The following is an 11,130-nucleotide window of genomic DNA, read 5'->3' as shown; positions in this document are numbered from 1 at the left end:
GTCTACCATTACTAGCATAAAAAAATCTCCGGACGGGCCGCAATGCATTATGGGATATGCTGGGCCGGAAAGGATCCATCAGACCAGTCCTTTGATTCGGGCCAAAGGAAGGACGTATTTGTCGGCCGCATCGGAGGAGTCTTCGGTTTTGGACGGCCTTCGTCGCGGCGCTGTGACGTATGCGGCGACAAATTCAGCCTTCGGAGGACCCGGCCCGCCGTTTTGGACACAGCCAATCACAGCAGATAAGAATTTATTGGACAGCCACTTCAGAATGGTTTCACAAACCACGCTAACGTGTTGCATGTTCATTTCCTCCCATAAACACGGTGTGCCGTGTGTGACTAGAGCTGTGTATTGGCAAGAAACTGGTGATAAGATATGGGTCACGGTACGATGCATCATGATATATTGTTATTTTGTAAGCAAGGCGATGTATTGTCCTCTTTTCTCCAAAAGATACTAATTTAAAAAAAAAAACACTCAGTATAAAAAACACACCATGATTAAATGCATACAATCTGATTAAATTCAGTTTATTTTTATGTAATCAGAAGAACACTGCACAATTGTAAGAACTGCATTTTTATTTTATGTTGCTTCTTACAACATTAAGCCTTAATTAAAAATTGAAACAGTGTCAGGAAATATTGCAATATTTCAGTGTGTTGATATTTTCTTTCACCACAATGCATGACATCATGTCTTCCAGGTCATGGACTGTTAGAGTTTGACAGAGCAGAGGTCCACTTTAAATTAGAATGTCAGCGACCAAAAAGAAAAAAAAAAAAATCAGAATTGAGCATTAAGACCAGCAGAGTGAACGTAGTTTAAGATTATGAAAAAAATAAAAATAAAAACTCATTTCAGCTTCTGTTCCGCCACTTAGTCCTTCTACATTTTGTGCCTTCATGTAAAGGGTGTGTCCAAACTTAGGTTCGTGAGGTGTAACAGTTCTTTGACCTGACATACTGAGAGTTTTTAGAGATCCACTACTAATGAAATATTAACGTTGCACTAACAAAAAAAAAAAAAAAAAAAACCACAAAAATATTTTGGTGTTGCTAAAAGCAGAGAAGTGGATGAAGGTGTTTGTACTCTGTTAAATAAAAAACAACAATGTATAAAGGTCACTGAAATAATTTGAAACTGACAAAAGAAATAAAGAGAAAATAAATCAGCCAATGCTTTAGAATTTTTGGTTAAACTAGAATAAAAATAATAATGAAAGTGGCCTAGACTCAAAGTATAATACTTCTAGAGAGACAGAAACTAACCTGTCCTCAGGGACATGCTGCACAGTGTCCTGTAATGAACATCACAGGGGTCTCGTCCTGTAATCAGTCCATCTGTGTTTAAAGGCTGACTGGTAGTCACAGGGCTGTTTGGTATCATGGTGTACCACACTGATCATGCAGCACAGAAAGCTGGGGACAGTGTCTCAGCTGAGGACAGTGTGCCCCAGGAGTTTAGAAAGACAATGACTGGCATCATGCTAAAGGTAAAGACCAGTGGTGGAAAGAGGTAATCCAAAGTTAGTTGTGCAAGTTCAAAAGCACTTGCGTTCAGTGAAACAGTATAAGCTAATTCTAAAGAGCAAAATGGACTCAGAGTTCACCAGTGTACATTCCATTGATGTCGTCATGTCACTTTACTTTTACAGTGTTGCACATAACGCCACGGTTTGGGGAGGTGATTTGTTGAAACAGACTTTTGGCTCATGGTGATAAGTAAACAGTTGTTGAGGATGGCTAATTCTGCTGCTTCTTGGCCATTGTCTTATGTTTATGTTAGAGCTTTGGTATGAAAGCGTGCAATATATTAGTAATTTTAAACTGTTTGTTGGAGAACTGAAGCGACGCGAGAAGCTGGTAAAATCCATTTCTATGAACATCCAAGACAGTTAAAACTACAAATGGCTGAAGATAAAAACTATGAAAGTGAAAATAAAATTGGTTTAAAAATATGTCGTTAGAGATATCAAAATAATGTGTTAAACAGGAGGCATTGTGTTGTTTTTGTTTTTGATATTGTTTTACTATCACTATATTTATTACATAGGGTTCTGTATGTTGAATTCATGATTAAATGCAGCAAAATAAACAATTTCAAAGGTAAAGATTTACTTAAAAGCAAACTATAAACATAATAAAATATCCCATAAAGACGTGAAAGTACAAAAGGTGTACGGGCAACTTTGCATTTGTTTGCATTCCTTGTGGTTCTATTCGGGCTGGGCTGCTCGCCATGATTTGACATCAGCTATATTCATTTGATTGGTTTACTGGCGGGGTTACGTCACACAGATTAACTTCACGTTAATTATTTGTAGTGACTTTAACCTTATTTTTGTTCTTTTACACAAGTTAAACTCAGCAAGAAGAAGCTAACGTAAGCTACAGTTAGCTTACCGCTCTCTGTTATCCTGCATGATGTCATTAGTGTCATACTGCTGGATGGTCCGGTACAGCTTTCTGTACTTTTCCTTTGAGTTTGGTGTAGCAAGTCCATTATCATTGTTGTCACAAATAAAACTAAATAAGATTGATGGATTTAAAGAAGATGTCACCCAGACTGCTCTCTGCTCAGCTCAACATGGTCGCCGAGGTAGAGTAAGGCCAGGCTGTGAGCAGCGGCACCCTCTTCTGGATGATGGTCAGACTACACTGAAATAAGGTTTAAACTGATGTTTTCAATTAATCGAATGAAAGGAATTTTAATCTAATAAACCATTATTCAACAATTAATTGTAAGTCGATTAATTGTTTGCATCCCTATTCTTAATATAAATTGGACGACACATTGTAAACCCCTTCATCTTTTCTCCTGGAACTCTTCTAGTTTAATCTTCTATTTGCTAACAAAGAGTGGAACACACAGGAACACAGTTTTTGCAGTGGGTGATAATGGCATCCAGTCAGTAGGTTTGTCTGCTGTTTAACATGCTGTTAAATGATTTAAAGAGGATTTGGGTTGATTGATACCAGCAGCCCCACACAGATCTAAAGGAACGTATTTATTCAAGTATAATACGTAAAATTTAATCCATAAAACCATGCACAAAGTTGGGGGGCAGTTTTATACTCTGATAAATATTTTTGCTGATGTATTTTAACTGAAATATCGGCCTCATTCACAAAATGCCTGAGTTTGGAAATGAAACCACGTCGTAAAAAGCGGTTGAAGCGATCTTACCTCTAACACTCCTTTGTGCCTCTGAGAGAGATAGTAACAGATCCAAGCAGGCAACATGATGTGAAAAAAAAGATAAAAAGGCACTCCTGCATAACGAACTAATGATATTAATGTGCGACTGGGCCGCTCCTGGAAAAACAACAAACACATGGTCGTCTGTAATGGCTGCCGTCTACCGGTGTTCTGTAAAAGTTGGTCTACCTGAAAAAGGTTTCCCCACCAGAGGGGGCGCTCGCGAGACGCAGAGGATGAGATTGTTGTTGGGTGGGATTCTGATGCCTTTTATTACAAAGGAGGAATACCAGAAACTTTTAATGATACAGATGATGGTGAGCCTGATTTTGAAGGCTTTGATTCAGCTTTATCCACACTTGTTAGAGCCACATAGCTTTATCTGTTTGTTATATCACACCAGTTAACAAATGAACATTTGYTAGTTTTTGTTGTAGTTATACATTTGTTGTTGTGTACCTTTTAGTACATATGTTGTTAAAATTAAAAACGGATACAACAGTCAAGTGATAATTTTACTGATATATATACTGTATATAAAGACTGCAAAAGTTGAAAAATCCCGAAGTCCATATGAAATTAGAGGTTGTATAAGAATTAAATTTTTTTATGCATTTTGGGTTAAAAATGGGGGGGTCGTATTATACACGAATAAATACGGTAATGCTTTATTTATTTTGTGAATGTGCTAACAGAAAAGTGTTGCGTGTTTCTGCAGATCTGGAACATCAAACAGATGATCAAGCTGACACAGGAGCACCTGGAGGCTCTCCTGGAGAAATTTGGAGGAGAACACAATCCTCCCTCCATATATCTGGAGGTATGAGCGCATCAGTGTTAGTGAAGCAGACATGTAATGTGTCCAGATGTTTGGAAGCTCTTCAGTGTGTTTTCCTCCCGGGCAGGCCTACGAGGAGTACACCAGTAAGCTGGACGCCCTGCAGCGGAGGGAACAGCAGCTGCTGGAGGCCATGGGGAACAGCGCAGACTTCTCCTGCTCACCTTCTCCCACACCGGGACTGTTGGAGGTCAAGATGGGAGGCTGCGGAGGAGCTCAGGCCTTCTCCTTGGTCCCCAACACATTAACCGTCCTGCAGACCCCCACAGACGCTGGTCGAGCTAACCCTCGCTCCCCGCAGAAACCCATAGTGAGGGTCTTCTTACCAAACAAACAGAGAACAGTGGTATGTTTGAGAAACTCCCATCATTTTTTTCCAGCTTTGATGATACACGCACGTTTGTTCAAATAAGACGTGTTTTATTTTGTAGTGGATTATTCAAAATTTAGCAATTAAATACAAAAATGTTCAAAAAGAGATTTGAACAAAAAAAAAAACAGCTAAAATTGTTTCAGTTCAACAGAAAGTTCAGTACGTAAGGTGCCTCAAACTATTATAATTTATTATTTTATAGTGGATTATCATATGATGCTAACTTCCTGTTATTGTTGCTTGTTGTGTGCAGCTCAGTGTGGACCTATCTGTTACAGTTCATCAACTCCACTAACTGAACCATGTTAAAGTGAGACTCTTGTTAGTAACAGTTACAAAGCAGCTGCTGTATCCTGTAGTTTAGTTTCATCGTTTGGATTGTGTGGTGATGAGACTCTGGTCCTGTGTCTGAAGAGTTCTGGGACTCTTTCTGAAGTGAGGATTAGATTTGATGTGTGTCCCTCCTGGTGCTCGGAGATAAACAGGAGCATCTTTAAAGGGGACCTATTATGCAAAATTCACTTTTTAAAGGTTTTTTTTACTCAACTTTGGGTATGTACTTCTTAAAAAAACAGTCTTAGGACCAAAAAAATGCACCCAGGGGCATATCTACTGTAAGTAAATGTATTTTTAATGTATATTAACAACAAGTTTTATACTTCCGTCATTTTGTGATGTCACAAGCCGTACGACAACCCACTGGAACCTGCGTTCAGCCCCTTACCTAGCAACCCCCGGGTGAGACACCACCTCCTCAGTATAAAAAGCCGTCACGGTTGTTGTGCAATGCGCAGCTTGTTTCACAACAAGCCTCCAATAGGGCAATGGGTAGAGTGTTGGACCAGAGAGTGGGAGACCAGGGTTTGAGACCGGCACGGACACAATTTAACTATTTATTTTTATTCGTTAAGAACGCGTTTTCTCAGGTACCTCTATTGTTTAGCTTATTAAAGCCTTGTTAAAGCATATTTGTTTGAGTTTCTGAGGTATTTTGACCGCTGCTGCTCCCTGCTCTGGTAACAGCATGCAGAGTGAGCGCAGAGCAGAGGAGGGAGAGAAAAAAGAAGCTGACCACGACTCTGCCTCTGGGTCTCATATGGTTGTACAATGGAGCTTCTGCTATTATTAGCCATGCTAACGTAAACGCTGGCTTTGGAGGGCGGAGTTAATGTCAACAGATTTTTGGAGGGCGTTACCAACAGAGCTCATTAACATAAACAGCTCTTCTGAACAGAAGTCAGAGCAGGCAGAACTAGAAAATGGGAAATTTTATTATCTGAGAATTATTTTGTGCATTAAATTGAATGAACATGGTCTGGATAGCCCACAGACATACCATAAACATTTCTAGAACCCATAATCGGTCTCCTTTAAAGTTTGTACCAACAGAGAGTTTGAAGCATCCAGACTCTGAGCTGTTGTCTCTGCTGCTTGACTGACTGGTCCTGTGGTGCGTTCAGGTCCCAGCCCGCTGTGGAATGACTGTGAGGGACTCGCTGAAGAAAGCTCTGATGATGAGAGGACTCATCCCAGAGTGCTGTGCAGTCTACAGAGTACAGGACGGGTAAGTGTCCCCGTCAAATCCAGAGCCAGACCCTGCAGGAGAAACCAAAAATCTATATTTTACTCTGAGAGTTTTGCAAACATTCAGTGAGGAGAGTGAGTTTAGGAGCAAATGTGAGTGGTGTTTTCCAAGACTGTCAGAACAAACCTTTAAGCTGGATGGGTTCTGCTGGTTTACAGCTTTAAATCAAACTGGAACAGGTTTAGGTTTTAACTGGGTCATAGTAAACTTAGACTTTCTTTTTGAGAAATAACTTGCTGATTCTTTAGAGAAGAGATTTTGAAAGTTTTGCCAGACCCCATTTTTTAGAGTAAGAGAACTTTTAAGTGCCCCCCTCACTTCAGCAGATGTTAGCAAAAAAAAAAAAAAAAAACTAATTTAACTGTGAAATATTCTAGATTTACATTATTATTATTAATACTTTTTATTTCTTTGTCATTTTGCCCAAGAAAAAACACTTTGATTTTCTCTGGATTTCAGTTTGGACTATTTCAATTATTTAATCTTATGTTGTCCAGAAATAAGAAAACAAAACAGCTTTTTTCTCAAAGAATGGTCGGTACAACGCCCCAAAGTCACCTGTTTAAAATCCTAACTGTAAAGTTTCATCAGGGCACAAAAACCCAACAAATACAGATGTAGATCAATGTGTTTGTACTCTTTTTGTTACAAAAAGGAAAACCAACAAAAGTCACTGAAATAATTTGAAGAAGACAAAAGTAACGATAAGAAAAAACATTGTTAATAGAAACCCAGACACCCCTCTTCACAGCTACTCTTACCAGCTCATCCTGGGTGACCTCAAGGTGTTCCCAGGCCAAAGAGGATACATAATTCCTCCAGTAAGCCCTGGGTCTTCCCCAGGTACTCCTAACAGTGGGATGTGCCTGGAACACCTCTAAAGGGAGGCATCCAGGTGACATCCTAATCAGACAAACCACCTCCACTGACTCCTTTTGATACAGAGAAGCAATGGCTCTTCTCCAAGCTCCACCTATCTCTAAGGCTGAGCCCGGCCACCCTACGGAGGAAGCTCATTTTGGCAGCTTGTATCCAGGATGTTGTTCTTTCAGTCATGACCATAGGTAAGGGTTAAAACGTAGACAGACCAGTAAATCGAAAGCTTTGCCTTTCAACTCTTTGTTCACCAAGAACGACCAAAGCAACACTCTCATTACTGAGGACGAGGCCCCAATCTGTCGGTCCAGCTCCCGCTCCATCCTACCATCACTTGTGAACAAGACACCCAGTTAAACTCCTCCACTTTCACTGCAACACATCACAGTCCAATACAGTTCAAGTAGCATCTATGTTGTGCTGCTGAACATAATTTAGTTAATCCACTGGACTCTGACTGGTATTCAAATGGTAAATGGATTGTACTTGTATAGCAGGTGTCTATCCAACCAGGATACTCGTAGGCTGTGCCCAAATTCAGGGGCTGGGTCCTTCGAAGAATATGGCCTGTACCCGGTCTAGGTGGGCCATGTCCTTGGTAGACCACGAAGACCGGAAAAAAGTGGCTGTGAATTTGGACAGTCTTGCTTTATTCCCACCTTTACCCCAGTGTATGTCACTTAGCAACTGTGACGACGTTAAACGAAAGCAAAACTAGATCAAAATGAGCAAAAAATCAGTATGTTAGGGGTGCAACAGTACATCAGTCTATATCAATATATCGATTTGAATGGTTCATGATTCAGTTATATCGAGGCAAAATGAAAATATATCGTCATCATATGCTCGATGTGAATTGATATCATATGCCCATCTAACACAGTCATTGTGTTGGATGGACATATGATATCGCATTATATCGATTGCAGACATGTGAATTGAATTGAATCAAAATTGTATCGTGACAGACTTTGTGATATTGAGAAATATCAAATTGTCATCCAAACATATCGATGTAATATGATATCGTGGTAAAGCTGGTAATTAAAGGCCCCCACATACTTGGGCGTATTTCGGTCCGTGGAGGTCCACGCCGACTCGAAGCGGACGTCCGGCGCACAGAGATCAATTTTTAGCGTCCGCGGTGCGCACAATGGCATGTACTGTTCTGGGTGCGACACCAAGCTGATAAAGTTGAGAATCGTGTCATTTTAGATGAAATGGAGTCAAATCTTGAAAAGCGTCTCATGGAGGAGGTTAGAAAACTTCAAATTTTTGTCAGACAAATTTAATTACATTTGGAAGCCTTATCAACACGGACTGACTTCATTCACTTCCTCCACTTCCATTGATAAACTAACTAGCAGACACTGAGCAGAAAATCGACGTCGTTCAAAACTCCTGCTTGTTGATTGGCTCAGGTAACATTCAGCTGGAGAAATCCTTGTCTATGTAAGAAATCCCAGACGGAGCATTGGAAGGAAACTAGAATTGAGCAGAACTGCGTAGGAAGGCAAGGGCCAGGCTAATTTTTATTATAAAACAACAAAATGAACTTAAATAAAATATTTGAAGAGCTAATGTACCTGCTGTAGGTGCACATTTATTTCTCTGTACCAGCTTGTTTGATTTCTGACAAGAAAAGTATTAAAAACATGTTTATACAAATGATAAAAGCATAAACAACACAACCGCTTGAAACTTTTCAATTTCAAACCGCCAGATTTTTATTTAAAACTGTACTTTTTACTCTCGCTTCGTCCTCCATTACGAGCAGGAAAAAAAATCTCTCTGGTTGGCCCACAATGCACTATGAGATATGGTGGGCCGAGAAGGATCCATCGGACCCGTCCCTCAAATAAGGGAAAAGGAGGACGCGTAAGCTGCCAAAAAATTCGGCCTTGAGAGGACGCAGCCCCTGAATTTGGACACAGCCAAAGTGCTTCCCACTACAATCTGTGTCCTCATTCACACAGCTCTACTAGATCTCACTACAAAGCTAACACAGGTAAATCAAACTTAAATCAGCTCTTTAAATCGCACCCATAAGCTTCGTTTCCATTGCAAATGTGCGCAAGACTTTGTCGATATTCTGTTAATGTCGAAAAAACACAGTTTCACAACTGCGGTGTTTCCATTAAGTAAGATGTGTTATTAAAGTCACGTGTGAATACGTTCGTTCTCGCGATAAGTCATTACAAACATGGCGTCAATGGATGTAAACACATAGCGTGTTGCTACCTCGACACTAGCGCTCATCATCAGAGGAGACGGCGGCGTCTTTTATCGAGGCTTTCCACTGAAAAGCCCCTACTTGGGATCGGCTACGTATGCTGTGTTTTTGGGAAATTGTAGTCGGTGAGTTTACTACTTTGATTTACTACTTGTGTGATATTACTGCTACTTCTACTTCCTGTTATCTTCTTCGTCGTCGTCTTTTTCACCAGTAGAAACAGCCAGTTGTTGATCACATGACTCCCGTGATGCGAGTGTTTCCGTTGTAGTTTTGTGAAAACACCAATTTCGATACGACCAAAAACCACCTCATCCTAGCGCAAAAACATTTTGTCGAAAAACATGATTATTTTCTAAATTGACGTGTTTCCATTGAGCAAATTTATTTTCGAAATTCTAATTTGCGCATTTTCATGGTCATTGGAAACACATCTATACACTGATGGGACACATCAGAGGCAGTGGGGGTTCAGTGTCTTGCCCAGGGACACTTCGACATGTGATGGAACAGTGGTGGAATTGAACCTCCAACTCTCTGATTGGAGGATGACTCCTCTAACCCCTCAGCTCAGCCACAGCTACCACATTGATGCAACACCTGGTTTACATGAAGGCGAGGACAGAAGAGAAAACCAAACATGGTCTGTGTTGAGGTGGGCCGGTGGTTTGGTTGCCACACCTCAGACTTCCTGGGTCTGAACCATAAGCTGTAAAGCTTGTACAGGATGTGCTGATTTTCTGCTCAAACCATCATGGTTAAGGTTGCACAACTTGTTTAGTGGTGGTTAAACCAACAGCAGCCTCTGGTTGCTCCACTTCCTCTCTTACAAAGCTTTTGACTTCCTGTTTCAGAGAGAAGAAGCCTATTGGCTGGGACACAGACATCTCCTGGCTGACAGGAGAGGAGCTGCATGTTGAAGTGTTGGAGAACGTTCCTCTCACCACTCATAACTTTGTAAGTACAACCTGGACCTCCGCTTTCCGAGGCCTCCTCCTTTACTCCTCTGGTTTAGATTGATGTGAGACGTGAACAGGTCCTCATGGTGTGTTTGTGTGTTTCTCACAGGTAAGGAAGACCTTCTTCACGCTGGCCTTCTGTGATTTCTGCAGAAAGCTGCTGTTTCAAGGTTTTCGCTGTCAGACCTGTGGCTACAAGTTCCACCAGCGCTGCAGCACCGAAGTCCCCCTCATGTGTGTCAACTACGACCAGTTAGAGTGAGTCTTACACACCTGGGGGCTCAGCTGCCAGTGGTGTTAATGCTCTAAAAGTACCCCAGTTCTGTGGAAGTGTGTGTAAAATTACACAAACTTTTTACCTGCCTGTTTACTTCAGGACAAACTGTTTCAGACGACGGCTGAAACTCCCCTGAGTACACAGAAACTTGACTCCATTGTTTTCTGTTAGAAAATACAAAACACACCAATAACGGCTTACTTACATGTAAAGTAGTGCATTCAGTTAATTCTGTGTTTCATGAGATATTTTGCTAACAAGCGGACATTATTGCAGTAGTGGGTGTTAATAATCTTTTTAATACTACTTAATTAATTTCTTCTGTTCTGCAGCTTGTTGCTTGTATCAAAGTTCTTTGAGCATCACCCGTTCAGCCAGGAGGAGGTCTCCTCAGAAGGGACCACCCCCGTGTCAGAGGTCTGTCCGTCCCTCCCCCCATCCGACTCCACCAGGTGAGTGGACCACTGCCTTCAGTCTTTGGGGCTTGCATGTTCAAATGCATAGGAGCAGAGGAATTCATTGCTAAAAATGCCGAAGTGCTGCCAGCTCTAATTTTAAAGGGCAATATTATGTGTTTCTCAGGCATACATTTAAATACTATACCATAATAAAGTATCTGTCTCAGCTTTAGCTGTAATTAAAATGCTGTTTTTATGTTTAAATAGAAAATAAAATTATCTTCTCGTCACTTCCTCTTCCAAACACCTTGAAATTGCCCTCTGTTTCTTTAAGAACCACCTTCGCTTCTGTCCCGCCCATTTGAGGGGGGGGGGGGGGGGGGG

General features: G+C 41.0%; 1 protein-coding gene across 1 annotated transcript in view; it reads left to right on the top strand.

Moving 5' to 3' along the window:
* The window catches only part of braf (B-Raf proto-oncogene, serine/threonine kinase), a 30,172-nt gene that overhangs the window by 6,050 nt on the left and 12,992 nt on the right, over positions 1 to 11,130 (top strand). Inside the window, exons 2-7 of the mRNA XM_014021984.1 lie at positions 3,926 to 4,027; positions 4,113 to 4,391; positions 5,879 to 5,982; positions 9,967 to 10,069; positions 10,181 to 10,329; positions 10,681 to 10,800. Of these exons, the coding sequence (XP_013877438.1) occupies positions 3,926 to 4,027; positions 4,113 to 4,391; positions 5,879 to 5,982; positions 9,967 to 10,069; positions 10,181 to 10,329; positions 10,681 to 10,800 (857 nt within the window). The remainder of the gene's footprint in view (positions 1 to 3,925; positions 4,028 to 4,112; positions 4,392 to 5,878; positions 5,983 to 9,966; positions 10,070 to 10,180; positions 10,330 to 10,680; positions 10,801 to 11,130) is intronic.

Source organism: Austrofundulus limnaeus, unplaced genomic scaffold (assembly GCF_001266775.1).
Source record: "Austrofundulus limnaeus strain Quisiro unplaced genomic scaffold, Austrofundulus_limnaeus-1.0 Scaffold313, whole genome shotgun sequence".
Taxonomy (NCBI): Eukaryota; Metazoa; Chordata; class Actinopteri; order Cyprinodontiformes; family Rivulidae; genus Austrofundulus; species Austrofundulus limnaeus.
The sequence above is the reverse complement of the archived record's forward strand: the minus strand, read 5'-3'. Positions and strand labels throughout refer to the sequence as shown.